Below are 26,212 nucleotides of genomic sequence, written 5' to 3' on the forward strand. Positions count from 1 at the left end.
ACTTTCCTTTCCTTTTTTCAGTTTGGACCAAAACCGACGTCCAGAGTTTGTATGTAAAAACAATCATGTCGACTCTGGTGGGTTTGTGATGAGGTGTGAGTTGCACAGGATGTACTGAAGGTGCAGGCAGGTCTGGATGTTTGACGGTTGCTCACCAGAGGAGGGAGTCCCTGATGCCTGGAGACGCTCCTGTCTTCACCCTCCTCCTCCTCCTCCTCCTCATCATGTTCCAGGTTTTTTAACAAACCTTTCACTCAGGAATCAAAACGCAGAACAAATAAAAACACAAAATAACAGGAAATGGAATCAACAAATTCGCTTTTTGGGAGAATTTTCAAACGAAGAGACATTTTTTTTTTCAGTGTTTGAACTTTAGTTTTACTGTTCAGAAGGAACATTATTAATTCTCCATGTAGGTGTCGGAGCTCATCGTGTTTCAGCTCTGAGGTGGTTTCAGCTGGACGAGACCCTCGGTCATAAAATGCACCTCAGTACTGCATGTTCAAATTAAACTCTTTTTTTTTTTTCTTCCTCTTATTCCACTGCCCGAATGCGTAAGTTATACCATTAAAAGAAACCATTAAACTTTTCAAGACCCATGAAAAGTGAAATCCCAGCCCAGAATCAACAGAGCTGCCTGCTAACCTCAACATTCGTGGTCGTCCCTCCCCCCCCCCCCCCCCCCCCCCCCGCTGGTCTGCTGCCAAATCCACAATCCAATCAAAGTAAAAAAACAGAAATTTACTTTGCTTTTTTTATTTTTTATTCCTATACAAGGTTTGGATTTTCAACCTTTAAAAAAAGAAAGAGAAAAGAGGTCCCTCACAACTGTTACATAACAGAACCAGGCTAATTGTCACAAGGTCGGCACATTTTATCTTTGGCTCCTCAAGACAGGAATTTGTTTTCCAGCTCGGAAACATCTTACACGCTGCTCCCAATGGAACAGAGCAAGACGGAGAGAGCGAGAGAGAGAGAGAGAGAAAGAGAAAGAGACTACCGTATACTACGGAACACACCGCACACCGTCACAGGCCCCTGACTGGAGCGCTTCATGCAGATGATACCATGGAACCATGTGGGATCCGTATCCAACCTTCGGGCCAAGGCGACCACATCAACAAGGCCACTGGGCCTTCGCCAGTTTCCTGTAGAAGACTCCCGCCGCATGGTTTGGGTCTGAGGTCAGCTGTGCGTCTGTGTCACATCTGATTGGTTGATGAACTCACTCACTTTAGCTCCAGGTCGCGTAACGCAGCTCGGATTGCTCGCCGCATTAAGCTCGTCTGTTTTAAAGGCCGTATACAAAGATGGACCAAAATGACAGTGAAGCCAAGGTGTCTCTCAATCCCCACCTGGTGGCTGGCTGCAGTGTAGGTCCCCGCCTCCTCCGTGTTAGCAGATGGGACATGGACCAAACTATGATGGTTTCTGTCATAGGTAGATATTTAATTGGCAGGTTGTCAGGTAGGTAGGTCGGTAGTTCAGTCAGTCTGTAGGTCAGCAGGTAGGTGGGTCAGGCGGTAGGTATAGATAGATAGATTGGTAAGTAGGTAAGAAGGTAGGTAGGTAGGTAGGTAGGTAGGTAGGTAGGTAGGTAGGTAATTAGGTAGGTAATTAGGTAAGTAGGTAAGAAGGCAGGTAGGTAATTAGGTAGGTAGGTAGGTAATTAGGTAGGTAGGTAAGAAGGTAGGTAGGTAATTAGGTAGGTAGGTAGGTAATTAGGTAAGTAGGTAAGAAGGCAGGTAGGTAATTAGGTAGGTAGGTAGGTAATTAGGTAGGTAGGTAAGAAGGTAGGTAGGTAGGTAGGTAATTAAGTAGGTATGTAGGTAGGTAAGAAGGTAGGTAGGTAGGTAATTAGGTAGGTAGGTAAGAAGGTAGGTAGGTAGGTGTTGGTAGGTATCACTAGGTACTTTTTTCACCCCCAAAGGAAAATTGTAACAACAGGTCCCATGTACAATATAAATCGTATTTACAATATAAACACTCATAAACGTCTGTCGTTCTAGATGAAGAGAATAAAATTGGAATTGAAGATGTTAATATTTAGATGCACTGAGCTGTTTTGAAGCAACAGAAACCGTTGATGGATGATTTGGAACGACACAGAGTAATGAAGGCGCTAACTCACATCAATTGTTTACTACACGTTGTTATTGCTCAGTGTAAACACTGGACCTTGGCGGTGACAGGCCTCTGACTGAAACAGGCATGAACACACACACCCTCCTCTGGAACTATATATAGCTCTGTGTGTCTGGAATGCTTTGATTCTCTTAACACCCTCCACTGTTAAAGACAGACGGCAGATGTGTTTCCCTGCCTCTCCCTGAGATCTCTGATGACGGACGTTAATTCCTCCACAAGCAACTAAACAAAACCCTCTTGAATCACTTCAGTTCCGACTGGAATAAATAAATTTCTAAACGGTGCAACCAGTGATTATTTGTGATAGTTGAGGCTGAAAGGCAGTCGGTTGTTATGAGGGAAATTGTAATGGGAGACATGAGTTTTTCTTTCAGCCGAAATGCTGAATAAGGTCACGTTGTTTTGACGACCAAATATTGACTCCTGCACATCCGTATTGTGCTGAGAGTCGATACAGAGCGATGCTGAAGTTGTGAAATCCTGTAGGATACAACTGGAAACCTGGGATAGACAGAAAATAGTTTTGACAACGGGGGTGATATTGTTTCTTGAGATTTTGTACGGCTGTGCCGAAAAGGGAAAAAACCATGAGCTAGTCCACCACTTTTCCACTGGACTTAAGACACTTGAATTCTTTCTACAAACATTTGAGTATCGATCAGAATCCTATTACATAAGGAGGCGGTCTCATCCAGCGTGGATGTATGTAGTTTCCATGTTGACGGAACATATTAGTTCATTCGTACAATTCGGAAAAAAGGAGCACAAGGTTTTCCAGGGATCTCGAGTTGTGGCAGGAAGGAAACAAGATTCCTTATTGCACAATGACATGCCAGCATTACCCACACTGGACTCCAGGCTCAGCAGCTCCGGCTCTGCTCGTCTAACATCTATTGTTAATTATGAAACACGACCTACTTTAATTAGGCTGCCACAGAATAAGGCAGCGCACAGATTCTCCGATCATGTGCTTCACTCCCCTGAGAGATTTGATTATTGTTACCGCAGTAATGAAGATCTGTTTTCACTTCCATCAGCTGAACAGAGACGTTTTTTTTCTTTTGTCCGAGTTGTGGATAGAGGAGAGTTATTAGAAGGTTGGAAGTGAAACGTCAACAAAAGTTAAACAGATGTGACGTGGAAGCTTTAATTCAACACTGAGAGAGGACGTCAGTGAAGCAGGAGACTTTTAGATTATATTTATTTTTATTTATTTCATTATTAGAATTGGTATTTTTATAGGTGGATGTTTTATATTTTTTCCGTGGGTTAAAAAAGAGGATACAACAAGTTCACTGTGAGAAACTGGGACCTCTAGACCGACCCAGATGTTTAGTTTCAGTCTCAGAACTGTGTCTCTGTCCGGCTCTTAATTCATCCTTCGGAGGCCGCGGTGAAGAACCAGCAACATGACGAATCACTGTCGACAAACGTGTCTTTCAAAACCTGATTCTACTCGTGGATCTGAGAGCAGGATTCATTGTGCGACGGCGACCGAGCTAACGAGCTAGCTATCCGAACTGCAGCTGCTCAAGTAGCTAACGATGCAGCGGTGAGAGCGGGACAAGCTGGAGACACAAAGATGAAATCCGTCGTAGACCAGACATGATGGAATTTCAGCGATGATACTCATGGGTGTGACAGACCTGTTCAGGTGTACCATAATGCAATGCATGCTGGGACAGGCTCCAGCCCTGCAACCTTGGATTGAACAGCCAGTAGAGAAAGCAGTGGAGACGATGGATGACTAACTCTGAATATCATCAAGTTTAAAAGTTTAACCAGAGCTAATGAAGGGGGAGAAAAGTGCGATGTACCTGGCCGACGAGGAAGCAGATCAAAAGTCCACGCTTCCCTTTGCCCCCTGAGTTTCCTCTGAGAAGTTTCCATGAGACACCACACGAGGCAACATTTCCATACCAAAGTTCCACTGCTTGGATTTAAAAGCTCAATCACATATGTTACACTTGGAAAACTCGAACGGGGCAATGCTCTAACCCAGACGAGCCAGTGAGCTGTTTTACAGTGATGGAAAATACTGCATGAACCTGGAAAAAGTGGGTTCTCTGAGAAACAAGGAAGTGCAAACTCGGCCGTCTGGACGGAGGCAGTTTTCCTTTCTTACGCGTGTGCCGCTCTCATTTGCTCATTCATAATTTGAGTTGCATAAGTGTTCCGTAACAGTGGAGGAATTTACATCTGGTAGACACGGCTGCCGCACGGTTACCCCCAACACGTCGGCCCTGTCCGCCGCGGTCCACAGACTCGCTGCAGTCACCTTGGTCATCCAGCAGACTCCCTCACTCAGACTAATCCATGTCTCAATCCAGAGCAGATCCTCTGATTATCCCTCCTCCTCCTCCTCCTCCTCCTCCTCCTCCTCCTCCTCTCTCGAGACAAACACACATTTTCCTATGAATGGCCTCGACTCTGACATGATGATGTATAAGATCAGTCATCGCGGCTACGTTGAAGTCTTGTCTGGTGTCTATCATTTTCTGTCATATATTATGTTGAGTATGAACTGCATGACTCTACAAGTCACAAATGATTAACAAACAAGATGTAATGTTGTTGATGACACATTAAATATCATTTCTTGATCCTGAATGTTCTCCTCGTGTTTTTTTGTGGGATTTCTCCACCTTCCTCCCACGGTCCAGAGACATGGACGGATGTCTCCTCATCGGTGTGAACGGTGGTTTGTCTCCAGCTCCCCCACGCCACCCTCAAGATAGATAATGATGGATGGACCCTCGGTGCTGCCGATGGTTCATTATGTTCTTTGAAACTCATGGTTTCCTGGCTGCTTCACGTTCAAAATATAAGTGATTGACATTCTAGTTAAGGATAAGGATGGATGACCTGCCTCCATCTGGGCCTGTCCATGGCTGAACTTGTGTTCTCCGTGTGGTGTCCACCTGAGGACAGTGTTCTGTAGGTCTGGTCCCTTCATGAGGACACCACAGTCTCTTCATCTGAGATCTTTTTTAGACCAGAAGACCTCTCACATCCTCTAACATCTTTGACCTTGTGTACAATGGGAAGCCTGTTATTGTCACCGGATTATTCCCAAATTAACCACCAGAGGTTTTCATTCATTATCCATTTAGAAATAAAAAAAGGGAACCTACAGCTCCGCTTCTCCTTCCCAATTCATCACGAAGCCACAAATCTGTGACATACTTGACGGCACATAAACTGAAACACGACTCCGTGTGTAGGATTTACTGCCCGGAGTTCACTTTGTCTGTGCCGACACTTGGACTTAAAGTAGCGTGATGCAGTTCACCGTGAAATTCAGAGGGCTACGGCAAGAAACATAATTTTACACAGTTACACAAGAGATTCCCATGTGATTTATTCAAAGAAGCTCCAGTGTGGGACTCCTTAGTGAAGAGTGTCGGTGACCCCAGGTACACGCTCCTCTCCCTGCACCAGACAATGAAGTTTCATGTGAGGACACGACATGAGAAGCCTCAACGCAGATTCATCCAAAATAGAAAATACACCCCCACCACCCCATCCTTCCACCCCTCCCTGCTTGGATACAGCCTTATATAACTTTTATTGCAATGGAGAATTTGTCCACGTGACTCCACTGGGGTCAGTCTATGTAGTGGGCTTGTCTTGTTCAGAAGATGCTGCAAGTTTCCATGAGGACTTGGACGCTTCCCTCACCGGGAACAATGGAATTCTCTATATTCACGTTTAAAACGAACCACGACACTTTAAATTTAATCCGAACAAAGTTTTTTAAGCTGCCTTGGTTTGTTATATTTACATATGATAATATAAACTGTGGGACAGAACAGTCTGGTAAAAGTGTGTTAAGTAAATTTTAGTGTATCCTGTAATCAGACTTCAGCTATTTTCTTTTTTCCTCTCCCTCCCTGTCTCTCAGTGTCCTACAGTAATTTCTTCATCCCCACAATGAGGTTCTTGTGCGCTACTGTCTGAGAGAAGCCGCAGAAATGCCTTGGCGCAGGAGCCGGAGACGTCATGGATTCCTGAGTGTGGGGCTTTGCAGGAAAGCCCTGAGTCTCCGACGTGGACCGGCTCCAGGTTTCCATGGCAAAGGCGCACAAACAGGAGGAAACACTGAGGGAATCCCGTTATTTTACAGCATTGGACCATTATAAACACCCAGAGCGGGGAAGGAAGCCGCTCTTGATACTCAAGTAATCCTTATAGAGCTCTAGGAAGAGGGACTTCATACCAGAACCGCTGCTGGAGCTGACTGGAGCTGGCTGCATGTTTTTCAACAGAAAGCGACTTTTACGCACGGCTGCTGCTCGTCTCCTTTCAACACTTTTAACCGAAGAGCGCTTCTTCTGACATGGTTGTTAGAGGACACTGATCTTCTTTTTTTTATATATTTCAATTTACGTTATTTTATTTCTTTTATTTTTTTTATTTTTTCGTCGCCTCTTATTTTTCTCCAGATGTTTAGAGATACTTGGAGGCTGGCGCAGTACCACACCATGAGGTCGATGGATCAAGGTACTGCAGAAGTGTTGTGATTATCTGGTAATCAACCCATTTGATTTTTAACTGATAGAGCGGTGTTAGCCTCAGGACTGAAATGATGTAGTGTCATCTGTGTAGCTGGGATGTTTGTAGTGGATCAGCGTGTCCTGACATCACAGGGAAACTCCAAGATGTTCAGGAACAGACACAACTAACAAATCTAATTTTATTGTGATCTCCAATAGACATTTGGACTTAATCTAACGACAAGAGGACATGGACAAAATAATGTATGAATGTCCATTAAGCTTTAGTTACATATTTAAAGAACGAGGATTAGTTTAAAAACTGAACAAGGAGATCAAGTACCTGACTGATATAATTATGATTATGTGTTTTTCTGTGCTTGTCACACTTTCTCAGATGTGTTATCTTGTTTGACGCGACTATAAATATTGTGATTATGTTTATTTGTGTAATTTAAAATGGACAATGCACGTAAACGAGCATGCAAGAGTCCAAGATGTAAAGGTGCCAGGTTTCCATCTGGATTCCCCTGTGGCGATCAAACTGTGAGTTAAATATATTACAAGAGATTTTAAAGCTGGCCATAGGATTCACGGTGAACATGTGTGGTTTTTCGCTGACAGAGCATTTACAGTAGGCTGTTGGCCCAGTGGGTGTAAGGCTACAACTGGAGGGAACGCCCAAGTTATGTGCGCTGCGTCGTGCGTAAAGTTGGGGATTCCCTCAGCAGAACCGGTGCGTAGAGGTTGCCAAAGAAGAAGAAGATGATGAAGAGGAAGATATCCAGTCCAAGACAGCGAGAGAAAAGACTGAAGTGTAAATGTTTCAGTGCACGTTTATCCATCCACCGTGATTACGCACAGACCTGAGACGAGGCTGTTTTGGTGACTGGCTCAGTCAGCTCCGTGCTGTGTCACTGCAACATGTCAAACACCCGGGGGCAGCACCACACTCTCAGTCGGGAGGTTCACAGTCATCCGTTCAACCTGTGGCAGATAAGTCATCACCTCCAAACCTGCCTTCTTCTTTTCATCAGCGGCTCAGGGGAGGCGCGATCCGGCTCAGAGGTTAACTCCAAAAAAAAAAAAAAAAAAAAAGTGCGAACACAGTCCCGCCTTCCTCTGAGAACAACCGAAACAGGAAACTTGTGCTTCACCAATGCATCACTTGACACTAGCGCAGGTTGTTCGCCTGATCCACGTTTGCGCCGACGAAGCTTCAGCCGCGCGTCTCTGCCGCTGCGCCCGAACCCAGAGGAGCCGTGAGGAGAAACATTCAGACAGATGACCTCCTTTTACGACGAGAAAGACCTGGAGGAAGAGCTCAGTCGAGTCCACTACCCCGATGACGACCTGGAGTTTGACTACTTGTTTGAATATGAGCCACCTTGCAGCGACTTTGCTGGAGGAGATCAAGGTTTGTCCGAGGATTCGTGTTTAGAGGCGACCTGAGCTGAGTCAACTCCCTGTGCTGGTTATTTATTGTGTTCAAATGAATCCAGGTTTGTTTGTGTTGCTGCATAAGAGAGACAAACAGGAAGTGAATTTGAGAGGCTTCTTGATGTGGGTCCTGACATCTGGAGGACATGTCAACACGAGGAAGCTTTTTCCACCTGAGGGAAAAAAGTTGAAAATGATTTTTTTTAAATGTTGCAAGATGAATGTGCAGTTGTTATAGAGACGTGCATGTCAGCGTCTTTCTTAAGAAATAATATGAACAATCTCTGGCTGTGAAAACATTTATGCTTTTTAAAATATCTGTGCTGAGTTTTTACCTTTGCCTCCCGCCCCCTTGCAGATGACCCCAACCTTGCATCCCACAAACTCCTCGGCCCAGTGTCGGAGCAGGCTTTCCCCCTGGAGGAGGCCTCCCCGTACGGCATCAAGTCCTGCAGCCCCCCCTACAGTGGGCACAACACTGAGGTGCTCTCAGGATATGACAACCAGGAGGCCAGAAACTACCTGGACAGCACCCGGCCTGCAGGCCTGGCTCTGAGCCCGCGGATTGAAATCACACCCTCCCGTGAGCACTACAACCATGGTCGGGACTCCCTGCAGAACCACCACCTGAACATTAGCCCCAGACCCACCCTCACTGTCCCCGGCCATGAGAGCCTCGCCTACCGTGAGCCCCAGTGCCTGAGTCCCGCCAGCAGCAACTCCTCCGCCAGCTGGCACTCTGAGAACTACTCCCCCTGGACGTCCCCCTGTGTGTCCCCCGGCAGCGGCCAGAACCCCGGTGACCTCTGCCCCCGATTGCAGAACATCCACACTGGCTCCCCACGCACCTCCCCGGGCACCTCTCCTCGCACCAGCCTAGCCGAGGACGGCCTGGGCCAGCGCTCGCCCTCCCCCAGACCTGGCTCCCGCTCCACGTCCCCACAGGGCAAACGCACCTACGACATGTACAGGAATCCAGGCTTGGTCTCTGGACATCGCTCCCGCAGTCCCTCCCCCCACAGCGTCCATGAAGATCACATCGGTGCCCACTATACACACAGCAGCCTCGCCGATGCCATGAACGGCTTTGGCGCCGGTCAGCCAGGCCTGGTGCCCACTAAGATAGTCAAGACGTCCAACCAGGTTTACACTCTGTGCCCAGAGAACCACGTTGAAGGGAACTACTTGGTTTCCTGCGACCAGGACATAAAAACCAAACCTGCCGCAGAGCCTTTCTTTGTCATCCCCCCAATCTGGTCCAAGCCGCTGGTTTCCAGCATCTGCAGGTAAACCGATAAACCAGAGCTCATTGCTGTTGGTTCACTCACATGCACACAGAGACAAACTCAGATGTTCTGCCTCATAATCTTGATCATTTCTGTGACTGACGTTCTCCTCTGTGTCCTTCGCGTCCCGTAGCATCCCCGTGGCCTCCCTCCCTCCGCTGGAATGGCCGATGCCCAGACGCACTGACCAGTACGAGCTCCACATCGACGTGCAGCCCAAGCCGCACCACAGAGCTCACTATGAGACGGAGGGGAGCAGGGGGGCGGTGAAAGCCCCGACAGGAGGACATCCAGTTGTGCAGGTACGACCCCAAAGAAAAAACATGTAGCAGCGCAGTCAAGGTTCCATCATGTCCTGAGGTATGTCCCCCTCAGACTGGGGCGTCTCACATGTGAGGATATCTCATTATCCACTCAGCAGTGGCGGTTTGGTTCCTACATGAGTTCCTTTCCCTTTTTCAAACAAACAAATCATAAAGGGACGACTCAGCCCCAGACATGTGACGCACCGTAGCCACCCTGTAGCCTCGTCACAACCCTCAGAGCCGAACTGGGGTCAGCGGGCAACACACAGGCTCTCAGATTCTTTTTTAAATCCTGCCCTCCAGCTTTTAATAGTCCGCTGCTGTGTGCCCTGACCACACAAACACGCCTGTGTCCGTGTTGTCCCTCACTTCCCCTTACACGCCGGTTTGTTGACTGTGGGTCTCGAACCAGGAAGCTGATTCAAAGCCTCTGGAGGCGGATTGTAAAAGGTCAACGCCTGCGGTTGAGATTATTGTAAATTGGTGGGAAAAGAAAGTCACAACATGAGATTCTAACGCATCATGTTGAAATTAGCCGTGACACGGTTGCGTCGGGCTCCGTCGCCCAACGACTGGGGTTCCCGTTTCCCCTTTTTTTGTGTTGCCAAGGCAACAAGTCAAAGAATCAAGGTCCAGGCACTCAAAACACTTTATTTATAGAGTTTACAAAGAAAAATCTCAGAGAAATAACAACGAAGTGTGACGAGGAGGCCGGACATGGAAACAAGCTCTAATATGACGATAACAAATAAATAACACATGAAAGCAGATCTACAAACATGGGTTTTGAGAAGAGACTGAAAAGAAGCCACTGACTCTAAGAGCCTTATCTCCTCAGGTCGTTCCAAAGCCGAAAGGCAAACCAGTTCCTAGACCTGGATTCTTCACGCTCTTATTTTTGGAGGAGTTTTCCTCTCGTGTTTTGACATGTATTCCATGAGCACCAGTAGCCACCTCTCTTGCTGCTTTTCCATTTTCTGTTCGATCCCCATAGTGCCTCACCCTGAGGTCAGTTCTGCCCCCGGCCAATCAGATGGTCAGGCCTGGTTAGCCACGGCTGCACTCCTTCACCTCGTCCTTCCCTTCCTCCTCTCTCCTCCTCCCCTGCTCTCTATGTTTTCCTTCCTTGCCCTCTTCTACGCGACCCTGCACTCTCCACTTTACTTTTCCTACACTGGTCTCTGTCATGACTCACTGCTCCTGCCGCTGCCATGACGACCGGCCGGCCGCTCACATGGCCCGCGGAGCGTTTGCAGTCGACTCCCTCTGTTTCGCTGTGTGTGTCAGTCAGCTGCCTGGAAAAGGACCCAGCACGCTCATGCTTCACGTTGCCATAGTTTCCGCGAACATCCAGCCGCCTCTGTGAAGTGTGACAGTCGGATCATCTGTTTCACGCTGATCAGGATTAAAAGGAAGTGTCTTGCTGTGACCTTCTTCACGGGGGAAAAAAAAATCAAACGACACATTTGAAAATAAACTATATTTCTGGGTTGTGAGGCAGAAAGTGGCTCCGTAGTTAAACTGGAGAAATGTACCTGTAGAGTTCTCCTCCTCCCTGACACCACCGCTTTATTCTGTGATAAAGGTTATGCAATTCACTGTTTGCATTTAGATGCAAGTCGATGCGTTGTGGTTTTTTTGCAGGTTTCCTCAGGAGGAACTCTCTGATTAAAAGTTTCACCTCTGTGCCGCTGCCTCTACGTCTGGCTCCGGTTCACAGCTTCACCCATTTACACGTTTTAATTTCTGCAGCAGGGCATGAACAGTGGTTTGATGCCAAATGTGGCACATCTGTTAATGTCAGTTTTTTTTTTTAGTAAACTCTTCAAGCAGTTCTGAAAAGACTTTAGAACTCGTTCTGCAGGATGTGAGCTCCGTGCTGGCTCCTGCTCGAGGCTGTAGAGGGAAGACTCATGCTTTTACACGTGGGTCTGACACTGATTAGCCACCTCTGGGGGAAACAACATCTGGAAATGCAAAGCTGGAGCAAGAGGCAATGGAGTAACACAACCAGTTTAAAGTGACACAAACATTTCCTTCGCACAAAACTGTATCTCTGTTACCAACAGCAGGAGTTTTAAAGTGAAGCCAAAAACCAAACGCAGTTTATTTCTTGTGTCCGCAGTTACATGGTTACAGAGGAAAGGAGCCTCTCGGCCTGCAGATCTTCATCGGCACAGCGGACGAGCGCATCCTCAAGCCTCACGCCTTTTACCAAGTTCACCGCATCACCGGCAAGACTGTGACGACCACCAGCTTTGAGAAGATTATCAACGGCACCAAAGTCCTCGAGATCCCCCTGGAGCCGAAGAACAACATGAAAGCAATGTGAGATTGTGGTAATTCTTTAAAGATCATAAATTGGCCGTGGCCGTCGTTGCTTATATTTTTTTTTACTTCCTCACGGTAGAATCGACTGTGCCGGGATCCTGAAGCTCAGGAACGCCGACATCGAGCTGAGGAAGGGCGAGACGGACGTGGGCCGGAAAAACACCCGGGTTCGTCTTGTGTTTCGTGTGCACATACCTCAGCCCGGAGGACAGCACGTCTCTCTGCAAGTGGCCTCGCATCCCATTGAGTGCTGTAAGAAAACCACTCATAAAAATCTAAATCTCTCTCCACAGTGGCGTCTTTATGAAAAGTGCTGAAGTTTTCATCAAGTTAACAAAACTTTATACAAAATAAACATCATTAAAAAAAATTTAAAAAAAAGGAACCCGCATTCAAATGAGTGTGGAGCGCTCACAAAGATGTCTTTATGCGTCCAGGGCGTCCATCCAGCAGGCGGGCGCTGTGTGTTTCAGTGTCTGTGTACCTGTGTGTACGGATGCAGTAGTAAAGTGTGTGTTTGGGTACATCAGTGTGTGTGTACACAGCGTTATTAAAACACCAGCTGTAATCAAAACTCAAACAACAAGGCCTCTTTATCTCGCTCCCACCGACACCCTGGTCGAGATTCATCACATCAGTGTGACACAGGCATCGTAACAAACACAATATAATAGTTTTTTTTTAAAAAATAATTCTGTTCTATTCATGAAAAGGCAGAACTGTGGTCACGGGCCCTGGTGTCGTAGAAATGAAAAGTCTCCGTCTGTGAAAAACCAATCGGGCGTGAAGCTGCTCACAGTGACACCTGTGATGCATCTGTCAGGCCGCGTCGATAAGCCGGCTGTGTCGGTGATGGAGTGTTTGATGAGACGCCGGTGTCGTCTTCTTCTTCGTTTCATCCGCAGACGTGTTCAAAGGTCGCAGCGTTTGTTTGTCGACGCCTCAGTTCGCCTCAGTGAGCGAAGGAACAGGGAGCAGCCCTGTTATCGTCTGCTGCGTCTGCAGAGCTGCAGCAGTAGTGTCAGAATCTTTTAATCTGCTTCCCCTCAGCTAACTTCTTATTCTGCAGATTTACAGTCTGTGCTGTATCACAGTGTTTACACCTACATGCAAACCCTGTACTTATGTATATTCTCATAAATACCACAACTTTTACATCAAATGGAAATATTTTATTTAGAGTCAGACTAACATGGACTTATTCTGAAACTGAAAATATATATTCAAAAATTACTGTTCTCAAAACGCCTATGAAAAAAGAAATGTAACTGAGGCTTGATTTTTTTTACAGTTTATTCATTAACTTTATGTAAATAAAAAAACAAATATATTTGAATATCCCCTTTGGGATAACAGAAGTTTACCTAGACCTTGAAAAACATAGAACTGGAAGTTAAACTCTTTTAAATATTGTTCTTTGACATTAAGTTTAAACATTAATGCACATCTACTCTGCAGAGTTTATTCTCTAAAATTAAAGTTTCCACATTTTAAAAAAGTTCATATCGGCTCATTTTTGACTGACGTGTGTTTTTGTTTTTTTTGTGGTACTTGGATCTTTTGGATCTTTGTGTAAATCGAAGTCCTGTGAGTTTAAACAGTGTCTCTAATGGATTTCTACGACAAAGATTAAACATTTAAAGCTTCACATGCAGTAGATTTATTACCAGGCTGTCTTATCTGATTGCATCATACTGTGAAGTGTTTCTCTCACTATCCCACATCCGTTTTTTTTTCCACCGTGAGTCACAACGTTTGTGTTTCTGCTCATTTGAACTGATGGTGAGGATTTTGATCGTTGAATGACTCAGCTTCACGTTTTTATTGTAAATCAGTGTCACTGGTGAGAAACCGACTCAGAGAGGAGACTTTTGGAAATGAAGCATTTAATGATTGTTTTGATTTTTGAGTGATATCTCTATTATTATCCACGAATCAACGAACTACAGTGAAAATATCTATAGATTAGTTTTAATTATTATCTCCCAAGTTGATTTATTCTTGACTTAGTGATTTGACTCCTCGTTCTGTCTCCTGCAGCTCAGCGCTCAGCTCACGAGCTTCCCATGGTGGAGAAGCAGGACATGGACAGCTGCTCCGTGCTCGGCGGCCAGCAGATGATCCTGACCGGGCAGAACTTCAGCTCCGATTCCAAGGTCATTTTTACGGAGAAGACTCAGGGTGAGTGGCATCAACACACGGCAGCCGTGACTCCATCTGTAAAACCTCCAGCTCTGCTGTTGCACAACATAACGTCACCTCGATTTCAGCGATGACGACTCATAAGCTGCAGAGTTTCCTATTTCACCACCATTGTTGTAGAGATGGAGCTGCGTGAGACATTTGCATGATCGGAGTGATAACTGCCTGACTTCCTCCTGAACCTTTTCTTCCTCTCTGACCTCCGTGACGTCTCGGCTGGCTCCTTTGTTGTCTGATTAATGGTTCGACTTGTCACATGTGATGTTTTTAATGTGACTCACACAGAAGAAATTACCTGAGGGTCTCAATTTTGCAAATCTGTTGCTCAAACGTATTAATCAAAATTAAATGATTTACCCACGACTGGTATATAATATCGTTCTGACCTTTAACGTTAAACCAACTCCTGTCTAAAGATAGAGAGAGAGCTTCTACCAGCTGCTGTAAATCAACACCAGGTCTATATTTTGCACTTCTCGACCTCGTGCTGTTGCTCAAATGTTCTTTGCGATGGACGGTTATGTAAAAATACTTTTTTTTAAAATCGTGACTCACTGACTCCACAGCCGTCTGAGAACTTGGCTTTTTAAGAGGCCGGTGCTCCACAGGCCTCCTCGACTAAATCTTGGACCTGCACACACCCAGGCTACTTCTCTTTTTTTTTCTGTTCGGGGTTCCCTGCCGCCGTGTTACGACACACCACAGTAATGGATAGTAAGACAGAGACGGAAAAAGAAATCTTACGAAGAGGGATTGCCATTGTTTTGGAGAGTTTCTCTATGACACAAAGTTCTGGACGGGTGCAGCTGTGAAATCCCTCAGAATGAGACACAGCTGCCTCTGGCCCGAGCTCCCCTGGCTCTTGTGCCTGGAAGAGGAGGTTTTGCACGGAGGGAAGGAAAGCTTCCTAGGCCAAGTCGAGCCTGCTCGGCCCTCCGCTCCTCCCCCCTTTTCCACGTCCACACACAACTATCTCTGGAGGCAGAACAAGAGTCGGAGGTATCCCTTGGAGTAGGGTTGCAACAAAACGCAAACAAATGCCGCGCAAACGCCAAGAAAGCAGAAGTCATCGTGTTTTGCTGCAGAGGTGGAGAGAGTTGATCATAAAAATAAAGTTTAAAAGTTGGCGAGATGTGTGGAATCCCCCTTCCTCCCTCTGACTCATTTAAACCATGTGTTTGTAATTTGCTGTTTGACAGAGGGTTTCCCACAAACACTCTCTGCAGCATGTGTCGAGTCGTGTGCTCGGACACGTGGAGTTTACTCTTCACATTCAGTTTACAGCTTTTTCACGCGAGCGACAGCTTCACCTGAACGCGAGCGCAATACCTCGCAGTTCTCGTCACGTTCCTCGCCATCGTGGCGTTTCTGCTTTCGACACCTGTCGGCGTGGGAGTGCAGACAGGTGTGTCTTCCGCAGACGCATTTCTCCACGATTAATGGACGTGTTCAGGTCCTCGCTGCCGTCAGATGTTCTCTGTGGTGTAAGAGGAAGTGATTTGAGAAAAGATAAAGTGTCACAAAGGGCCTTTTTTCCACGTGAACTCTAAAACAAATGTCACCGGGATGACGTTAAGTTTTCTGTGTTCGAAATAAACAAAAAATTTGCTGTTGAGAATACAGATGAAGACATTTCTCCGTTGGTTTGGATTCTGCAATTTTTCCCAATTTTACAGGCTGAAGATTTGCAGCTGTATCGTACATCTTGAAACATTCAGTTTAACTGCAGAGATAATTACTGCATCATTTGACTCAGATCAGGTTTTCACTCTCTCTCTGCTTCCTTCTAGATGGGCAGCAAATTTGGGAAATGGAAGCCACAGTGGACAAAGACAAGAGCCAGCCTGTACGTATTATACTCCACACTGTTCCCTGAATACTCACATGATGCCTGTAACACACACACACACGTCGGCTGCCCAGAGTTCAAACATCATGGAGGTCTTGTCACTGTCCTGTAGAGCATGCTGTTTGTGGAGGTGCCGTCGTACCGGGACACGTCCGCCTGCCACTCGGTCAAAGTGAACTTCTACGTCATCAACGGCAAGAGGAAGCGCAGCCAGCCTCAACATTTCACCTACACTCCTCTGGCATGTAAGGATGATACACTTTTATTATTGTGAGTGCACAGAAAAATCTGAAGAGATGTTTACGGCCGTGGATTTGTCTTCCTCCAGCTCCGTCCATCAAGACAGAGCCCATAGATGAGTATGAAGTCGACCACATGGGCTTCGCCGTGCCTCAGATCTTAGGTTTATCCCCTCATCCCTACTACCACAACCCCCGCAGCCTCCTCCACCCAGACAACGGCCTGGTGTCCAGCATGTCCTCCTGCCAGCGTCTCAGCTCCAGCCTCCCGAACCAAGACGCACGTTTCCAGCAGCAGAGCCCGGCCATTGTCTACTCCCGCGGGGGCAAGAGTCTCAGCGGCAGCCAGAGCCTTTATCAGCCGACCGGAGGGATGATGACCGACCCGCACCGGTCCGTCCTGGTCCACACGGGCTCCTCGGCTCAGTCTGTAGGTCCCATCGGTGCGGGCCAGCACCCCTCCATCATCCAGTTCTCCCCCACCAACCAACACCTGCTCCGGGGAGGAGACCCTCAGCCTCTCGCCGCTCCGCAGCCCGACACCCAGCAGATCATCTACTGCGACGGCTACTCCCCTCGCTCAGCCAGCGGCCACTCACCCACACCCCCCCAGGCCCAGGTCGATGTCACCCAGCCTCAGCACTACCCCACCGTCATCCAGCAGCAGCCCTACATGCAGAAGGCGCAGCAGAAAGGTCGGGCCCCCGCCAGCGCCGAGCAGATGGAGGCTCCGGGGGACGGACAGAGGAGGGTGACGGTCAAAGAGGAGAACCTGGACCAGGCCTACCTAGATGATGGTGAGTGTAAGTCGTTGCTTTTATTCTCTGTGTGAGTGGGATCGCTCCGGTGTGTGCCGTGTCTCCGTCAGCTGAAAACAAAGTGATGGATATGTGTGATGGATGACGGAGATGTGACTTCTCCCAAGAACAATTCAAGGATATTTACATTATCTGCACCATCTCCTTTACGTGCTGGAGCGTCGCTCTGAACAAAGCCCACAGCGAACACTGTTAAAAACAATCCTCGCCAGGAGGTGCAGTTATGTTCCACTCAAGGTGGAAATAACAGGGATTATGAGTCATGTGTTTATACTTGTGCTTGTCAACCTCATTACCCTCTGACTGAATTAATGTCAGGCCACATCCAGCAGCGGGCCAGAGGTTGAGGCTCTTCCTTGTTTCGCAGTTAAAGGTCCTGCAAATTATATCAGAGCGAGTGATGCAATGTGTTTCTTCTCTGTAGCCGGTGTCAGCCAGGTGAGGTTTGAAGGCGGCGTGAGGTTGTCATCGCGCGTTCGGCAGCGTCCGGTCGCAGGGGTTCGTCTGGCACCGCCGCACATTAGGAAATGATCTCTCTCTCTCTCTCTCTCTCTCTCTCTCTCTCTCTCTCCCTCTCTCTCTCTCTCTCTCTCGCTGGCATTAAAGACAAGAGAGGGAGGGAGAAAAAAGTGTCACTCTCCCGGCCGCCTGGACATGTTGACACTGTTATGAAATGAAAAACAACTTCCATGGCAACCATTGTCAAACAGTGGAACGGGCTGCCTGGGAGAGCTGGGGAAAGCCTCTTTGTTTGTTGTAGTTGGCCGGGGCTTTTCCTTGGCCTTACGCCCCTCAATTCTGTGGGGGAACCCACCAGAGGATTAGCTTTTTTTCCGTCCGCGGGACACTGCCAATCTGGCAAAAGAAATTCCTATTTGCAGCTGCGCTCCTCCAGAAATCCAGCCTGATCCCGGTAAGATAGCAGGAGGGTGGAGGGCACTCTGCAGGAAAAGGAAAGGGAATGTGTGTGTGCGTGCGCGCGTGTGTGTTTCAATGGAAAAAATTAATCTGAGAAAAAAGTCCGGTGGAATTTGTGTTTTTTGGATGGAACGTACAGGGTTTCCCTCGGCAGTAAACATCAACAGGGTTGTTGAATTATCGAGGAGGAGGAACAGGGGTTCAGTGTCTCGTGTTTGATCCTCCCATTATCAAAAGGTTACGAATGGCCCGCCCAGTTTCCCAACGTCCCTTTGTTCACATATATTTTATCCACGTTGGTTATACGAGTTGCGTTTCTGCCCAAACCAAACTTCCAATTCTCAGCTGAGGCCTCGCACATCTGCGTTCATCTCCACATTGAATGAAGCTGAGTCTGTGTATGGAAACTGATTCAGTGTGTTTGAACTAGAGCCAAAAACAATATGGACTTTTTTTTGGGGGGCAAATGCAGAAATTCAGTTTTTCTGAGATGTTGTTATTAAACCTTTAAGACAGAGAAATGTAAAAGTAGAAACTAAATATTCTTAAAAACTCTTCACGTGATGCTTTGGTGAACTGTTCAATTTGATATTATTGTCATTTTTATTATTTTATAACTAAAACACATCGACTGACCCTTTTCTGCTGAATGTGAAAAGCACCACTACAGACTCATTATCACTTTTATGAGGAAAACAAAAGGGGACTTCCCGGCATTCAAAACACTTTTTGTAAAGATAAAATAAAATCCCTGTGTGTTTTAGTGCAAAGGTGTTGAACTATGATCCAGACCACAAAACACTCATTTAACTTGGGACTGTCAAACATTTGTTACTCATGTGTTTCAGTCTGCAGTCATTTTTGGAGACGGGTCGCTGCCACATCCTGGTATCGTCTCAGAATTGCGGTCAGTAACTGTCGCATCTCAGAGCTGCCTGAACTGTGTCAACCTCAGTGACGAGAGTTAAATAAAAGCTTTTTATCGGGATAGAAATCTCTCCCACAATGACGACTGTTACCTTCAAGTTCCAGTGAATCCCGCTCGTGCTCGAACGTGACGGCCGAGAGGTTTTATTTACCCTGAACTGCTGAACTGCAGATACGTGCAGGGGGGAGCCGGCCCTGACGTGGGAGCACACAGATCAAGAATGTGAGGCGTCGCTCGCTGCACCCCGCGGAGAGAAAAAAAGAGCCACTGGCACTTTCTACAAAGGTTGAGAGTGACAGATTTAGTGGGTGTGGAATAAAGCCCAGAGGCAGCGGAGCAAGGGGAAATTGTTCCAGCAGGTCGAGATCAGCAGGGCAGGGGAGATAAAGCACATAGCAACAGCCTGGTGGACTCGCATTAGCCTCAGCTCACTTCCAGGCCATTTGAAAGGCCTGATCAAATACACGAGTACGACTGATCCAGATGGTGCCGCGGAGATGAAGACACTTATTATTGTTTCATTCACAGCGGACAAGCTATTTCAGCACGTCGGAGATTTTGGCTGTAACAGGATGTAAAGTGCAACTGCACCAAGACAAGGGGTCAAATCCTCCATATTTAAAATCTGTCGTTTTGTGCACCAGGACTCGAAATCAATCAGGCCGCACTGAATTTCACACACTCACGGATCGGCTCATCGAGATCCTCGAATTATCACGAGGGGGAAACAGTGAAATTGTTTTTAAAAAAAAGCATCTTATCTCTCACTGTTGAAATTCACGGGACTCCCCCCGAACCTGCACCACATCCTTCTGCTTCATGGAAATCTGCACAGTTTCTGTTTCTGTGTCATCTCACGTACAAACACACAAACCTCCCGAAAAATAAACGGGCAGGTGTGATCGAAGCGCACTCGTCTTGATCGCCCCCTGGTGATCGGCTGCGACATCAGTCATTTTAGAAGATGTGCTGAGGGTCGAGCTGAAAAGTCAAACTACACAATAAATAACTTTCTCAAGTGTTGAATAGACTTCTGACATCAGATGACATAAAAATGTTCTGTTCTCAGGACTTTATTATTTTCTGAACCGAGAAAGTGGAAAACTTCCTGTCACGTCTTTATCATTTAAATCATGTATGATCTGCTTTTAATAACTCAGCTTATTATTCTCACTTAAATTCACTGAACCTCCTTTTCCCACCTCTTACTATATCATAACATATATATTTATATATATATATATAAATACCCAGTTGTTTACAACTCTTTTTTATTAACCGTTCCAAAATGTCGAATATATTTTTGGACAGAGAGGATTTGGATTCATCCTCCATTTCTTCTCTTGGAATCATATTAGAAAGGAGAAGGAGATCTATTCACAGCCAGTAGAGAGAGAGAGGGAGAGAGAGAGAGGGAGAGAGAGGGAGAGAGAGAGAGAGGAACTACCATATGAACATCCTGAACACGTGGTCGTGTGTGGCGATTGTTTCATGACAGAAAATGAGCCACACTAGGGAGAGTGGTTATGTTGGTGGTGAACTGTCAGTCCAGTCACTTTCTCTTGTGTCTCTGTGGTTTTCAGCCTCATTGCGATCCGACATCACTCCGATCAATCCAGTCCAACACACACACACACACACACACACACACCTTCCAGCCCTCTCAGCAGGCGACTGAGTCAGCCACTGTACAAGGTGTCTCTCTCTCTCTCTCTCTCTCTCTCTCTCCTCCCGCCGTCGGTTTGTTAAACAGAGCAGCTCATTGGTGCAGAACCCGGAGCCAGACGTTCACCTACTGAGGAGAGTAGCCCGAGTGTTCCCTCCGCCAGCCTCAAATAGCCGCTCCGTGCCAACCCTTCATTAGACTCAGCAAAGCCCCACTGTCTGTCGCCCCTGCTGCTTCTCTGAGCTGGTTTTATGCTCAGAGAAGCAGCAGGAGAAAAAAAAAACCCAGTGGCACCGCTGGGGAGATGAAAGTTTCTTTAAGGAATTAGGTGTCGGAGGGAATTCCACTACAAACTAAAATAAACAGGGAGGCTGGTGCTGTGACGACAGCTGAGGGCCCCGGTTTGGCTGCTGCCTCCGTCCTGCAGCCCTCAGATGCTCGGGACATAAAATGTGTTCAGTGTTGAGCTGCGGCCTGTTGCTCCTCCACACATCTGCAAACCATCAGCCAGAGAAGCACAGACACAGATTGGTGTGTTGGTGTGTTGGCTGCCGGAGCATCTCTGTCTCATTTCTTCATTAGGTTTCAAAAACACTCGTTTGTGCTCCTGCCATAATTAAGAAGTAGAAATCATATTTTCCCTCCCAGCCCAAAATTTGTCTGGGTTGTTCTTTGTTTTGTTTTTTTGTTTTTAAACCTGAAATCACTTTGCAACTTTTTCCTTTAAGATAATTCAGTGGTGAGACGTGTGATATCTAATCGGAGGGACGCTGCCGTGCGGGTGAGGGGGCGTCGGATTTCGTTTGACGTGTTTTGATAGTCGCGCCCTTTTCCTCTCTGTCATGTAAATCAAGGCTCTGCATAGATCGTACAAACACCAGCTCGGCTTTTTGTTTTTTTTTTCTCCTGCACCAAATCATTTTAATATCTTCACGCTGTTCCGCCTTTCGCCCATTAATCAGATTCTAACATACACATTTTTAATTTTTCCAGTGTTGCCCATCGCCATGGTAACAAAATCACAGACCCGACGTGCCCTCGAGTGGTTGCAGGCAAAAAGCTTTTTTGGCCCACTTTGAAATACTTATATTACTCATCGGGCCTAATGAGTTCCCTGAGGCAGAGTGGAAGCGGTGGCACCGACCGATAATGTCTCCAGTGTACACAGTCCCCACACAGTAGGCCTCCAGGCCCGCGCTCCCAGATAAACACCAGAACCAAACACAGACGGCGTGGCATATCTGGAGAGGTGACATATTACACATAGCCGGCGTTCCTTCCTGTATAATGAAGAACTACCTGACTGTGTGAGCAGCTGCACTTCCACTTTTTCTGTCTGCAACGTACAAAGAAACACAAAGTGCACGTTCAAAACCTGTAGTTTCTGTAGTTTCACGTGTTTTCAGGTGTGAAGAAAGTGAAGTATTCTACTGCAAATCCCCAATTTGTACTTTTTTTTAAATTGCACGACGATGGCTTTTACGTTTCTCGTCCGCTCATCCTGACTCTATTTTTAGAAACATGACACTGTGAAAGTTTCCATTTCAACGCTCTTCCTCTTCTGTTGATGTGTGTGTGTGTGTGTGTGTGTACGCTCGTCACGATCTGAGCAACAGGAAGTAATCACTTACACGCACTTGCAGAGCTCTACCTCTGGTGGTCGGTCAGCAGTGGTGCACCCTGCCGTGCACACGCAGAGTGCGAGGAGTCGAAGTGTTCATGTTGAGAGTTGTGAGGTTTTAAAGGACGAACACTGGAATTAATCTTTCTGTCGTCTCTGTCTTGTCCTTTGCAGTGAATGAGATCATAAGGAAGGATCTGACGGGCGTTCAGGCCAGAGGACAGACATAGAGACACAGAGGCCAGACTCCAGCAGCAGGAAGTGACAACAACACCCCACCCCCCCTCGACACACACACACACACACACAAACACACACCAATTAGACCTCCCTCATTTCTTCAGCCGCAGACGTAGGAACATCAGCTCTGGATGTTTCCTGCAGGAAACCTGAAGAATCAGTGAGACCCGTCACGTCTGCAGCAGGTTTTTCCCGACACCACAGCGACAAACACAGAATGTGCCTTATTCTGTTCATCTCCTCTCCAGGCTCCGGGTTTTGTTTTACAAAAGCAAGATAAAATAAAAATAAGCAGCAGCAGCCATAAAACACACGGTCGCCTCACACTCGTGAATGAAGCTTTCGCAGCAGTTTCTTTGCATCGCACCAAAAAGTTCAGCCCAGATACGACATATCAGATATTCCTCGTGACCAAAAATCTTTGTCTTTGATTGTTCTCGCACAATGTGCGCGTTTTCTAACTTTTACATGAAGAGTGTCCAAAGCCGATCATCTCATTCTTAACGTGCAGTTTTTTTTTTCTGAAAGTGAGACGCACGCTGCCTTAACCTTACACAGTTGAACTATTGCGACGCGCCCGATATGCACTGTTTTCAATAAGAGGGGCTCAATGCAATTACTTTGTTTTATATAATATTGAGTCATGTGAATAATGTACCATTTTATATTCCTAAAATATATATTGCATTATATTCAGGTGACGTTTTCTAATGATTTCTATGCTTCGGTTGTTTAACATCGTTCGAGGTCTGAAGTCTGGCTCCTGAAAGCTGAAAGGTGGTTTTATTGCTTTTTTTTTCTTTTTTTTTATTAATCAAATTTTATTTGTCTGTTTTATTTCTGATCGTAATAACATATTTAGTCTAACACAAAAATATCCAAAGCTTATTCTGTGTGTGTTGTTTTGTTGTATGAGCCGTGTATCGTGTTGGATTTACAGTCCACCTGTAACGTCGAACGGCCGCCTGTGCAGAGGCTTCGTGCCGTCACACGTAGAGATTTTATTTTCCGCAGCTGCCGTCACACTGTCCGCACGATGGCGACATACAGTCTGGATTACTGGTGTGCTTTATACGAAGGGCAGCAGTTTAAAAACAATGTCTTTGTGATATTTTGTTCTATTTCAAATAGAAGTAAATGAATTGGAGTGGACCTTAAAAGTGCCAAGTGTCATTTCTGTGATTATAAAAGAAAAACAAAAGTAAAATATACGACTGAATCTCAATGTTTAATATTTGATATGGACCTATTTGATATAATAAGATTATATTTTGTAATATTAGCAAAGCTGATATATTTCTCATTGAGCCAGTACAGCACAAGTGCATTTGACATTTCTTGAATGTAATCTATATATGACATAGTTTGTTTTTTTTCCCCTTCCCTGTAAATATTAGACACAAAGTGCGATTGTTGAAGTGGAAGTAGAATGTTTCGTATCCTTTATCTGTTTATAATTCAGTTATCATCATATCTTTCATATGTTTTATTACCATGTACAAGTCTGTTGTCGTCTGAAGGGAATTTATGATTTACATGACCTTAAATTTGTTAAAGTTTCCCCTTAATAGGTTCTATTTTTGTTCATGCATTTGTTATTATAATTATTATTATAATTTTACAGTCCTTTAAAAAAAAAAAGTCTTTGGTTAATGAAGGGTTATTAATTCTGTCTTATTTTATTTTCTGTGTCGATAGTTTTGTCTCGTATTTGTTTCAGTTTGAGTCTCACTCGACCTTGTGCCGCCTTTTAAAAAGTCTGTCTCATGCTATTTTTGTATCCTTAAAAGTAGAAATAAATAATAACCACATACGACTCGATCGTCCTTGTTTTTTTAAACGCATCAGCTTCAGCTGATGAGCTTTTAGGTGAATCAACGGCTGTGGAAGGTTCTGGTTGTGAACCACAGTTTACATGTCGTCTCTGTGGGTTTTCTCCGTCTTCCTCCCTCAGTCCATAAACACGCAGCTCAGGTTAATTCGAGTCTGTAGTTGTCTCTGCAGCTGTAAATGGTCTCAGTGTGTCGACCCTGTGATGGACTGTCGACCTGCTGACCCAACCTTCTCTGGGATTAGCTCCAGCCGCCCTGCGACCCTCGGAGCACAAACACTACAAGTAATCTAAATACTGAATGAAAAAGGATTCATAAATCAATGAAATATCGAGGTTCTGTTGGTACCATAGAAACCAGTGTCTTCTGTCTCTCCGGTTTCTCTTGTGAGAGGAAAACTGAAAACTAGTGGACTCACAACAGACAGTGACTCATCAAACGCTCCCCTCCCGTCCCGAGCCAGGAAAAGAGACGAGCCTGGGAGACCCGACGTGTTTGTTATAAAGCAGCATCAAAATGTTCAGGCCCTGAAGTGGAACCTGGTCACGTCGCACTGTTTACATGGGCGCACGTGTCAGCGCACACACACACACGCGGCCTCCGACTCGAATCCTCCCTCGGACAACAAATAACAACAAGACCAAAAAAAAAGGGGACTCGGATGCCCGCGGGGCTGGAGTTGCCGTGGAGACAGCTTGTTTTGGGCTCTGTGAATGAACCCTGTGTTCAGGAAGTCTCTAGTTATGACATCACCACGGGTGAAAAAACGCAGCACGTGGGCCTCTCTGCATGAGCCGTCTCCAGCCCACTCGCACAGATATGCCACGATGACTCATGCGGCCTTTAGCCCCTCGATGGTGTAATGAGTTCGGCCCGAATACAGATTCACTGTGCGAAATCCAGCAAGAATGAAATACACGATGAGCTTGGCATTTCATTCAGCTCCCCACAAAACAGGACTGAGCTCATCCTGACACAAAGGCCATCGAGCGCGTGCAGGGCTCCGAGTGCTGCTTTGGCTCTGGTTTTAAAAAACTCCACACGTGAATCTAGAAAAGAAATGAACATGTTTCTGTTGGTTGCCGGGCTGCAGAGACTCGATGCGGTGCTAGAAGAGGTAAAATATAAGAAAACGGCGACAGGGTCAGATGCAGAGCAGCAGCATAATGGGCTGTTTGTGTGGAATAAAGATGACATTGTGCGTTTGTAGACACTTCTGAAAACTCAACATCATTTTCTCGGAGACGTGAGTCAGTTTCCTAGTTTCCTGAGCTTCAGGTGAAAGACGCAAATACACTCAGCGCTGCAGCAGAGATGGAGGAAATGAATGAAAATCTGATTAAAAACTTGTGGAGAAGGAAACTTTTTTTTTACGCCATCTTGTCTCAACTCATAAGAAGCAAAGTTAAGATGAGGTCAGACTTGTGGGCTGTGGCTCAGGAGGCAAAACGGGTCGTCCACTAACCAGAAGATCGCCGGTTTAATCATCCTGAAAGAAATTGTTTGCTCTTTCTTCTAAATAATAAGAAAAGAATACAGTAAAAATATTTTAAAAAATAAAAATGTCAAGTTTATATATAGTAATCTAGAATCGGTGCCTTGTAGAAATAAGAATAGAAATGAGAATAAAGTAAAAAATATAAGTTACATGAGACAGAGAAGCCAATGTTAAAACAAAAGTGGAAGTTAACATGAGATGTCACACATGCTGTTGTTCATTCCCTGTGCTACAGTGACAACTAGTGCAGCGAGAGGAAACTGAAACTTCCTGCTCGGGTCCTGCAGAGGGAGACAGGAACATGTGAGTGACTCATTCAAGAGACAATTACCGAGGCAGCGTGAAACACGAGGGCTCCCTCTGCAGAGTGATGGACACTTCAGCACAGGGTCCTT

The 26,212-nt window shown here is 46.1% G+C and overlaps 1 protein-coding gene across 3 annotated transcripts; it reads left to right on the forward strand.

Annotated features, from left to right (window-relative positions):
- The first annotated feature begins 6,593 nt into the window (after positions 1 to 6,593).
- Positions 6,594 to 24,303, forward strand: nfatc2a (nuclear factor of activated T cells 2a). Of its 3 annotated transcripts, none has more exons than XM_069526961.1 (10): positions 6,594 to 6,651; positions 8,443 to 9,370; positions 9,504 to 9,672; positions 11,801 to 12,003; positions 12,086 to 12,258; positions 14,047 to 14,187; positions 15,999 to 16,054; positions 16,170 to 16,302; positions 16,386 to 17,099; positions 22,422 to 24,303. In XM_069526961.1, exons 1-10 carry the CDS (start codon positions 6,594 to 6,596, stop codon positions 22,475 to 22,477), a joined length of 2,631 nt encoding a protein of 876 aa, XP_069383062.1. In that variant the 3' UTR covers positions 22,478 to 24,303. The 3 variants fall into 3 exon arrangements, with proteins under 3 accessions (XP_069383062.1, XP_069383061.1, XP_069383060.1); XM_069526960.1 differs by lacking the exon at positions 6,594 to 6,651 and adding an exon at positions 7,671 to 8,061 and having other exon boundaries at positions 16,386 to 17,093; XM_069526959.1 differs by lacking the exon at positions 6,594 to 6,651 and adding an exon at positions 7,685 to 8,061.
- The last annotated feature ends 1,909 nt before the right edge of the window (positions 24,304 to 26,212 follow it).

Source organism: Paralichthys olivaceus, chromosome 6 (assembly GCF_024713975.1).
Source record: "Paralichthys olivaceus isolate ysfri-2021 chromosome 6, ASM2471397v2, whole genome shotgun sequence".
Classification (NCBI taxonomy): Eukaryota; Metazoa; Chordata; class Actinopteri; order Pleuronectiformes; family Paralichthyidae; genus Paralichthys; species Paralichthys olivaceus.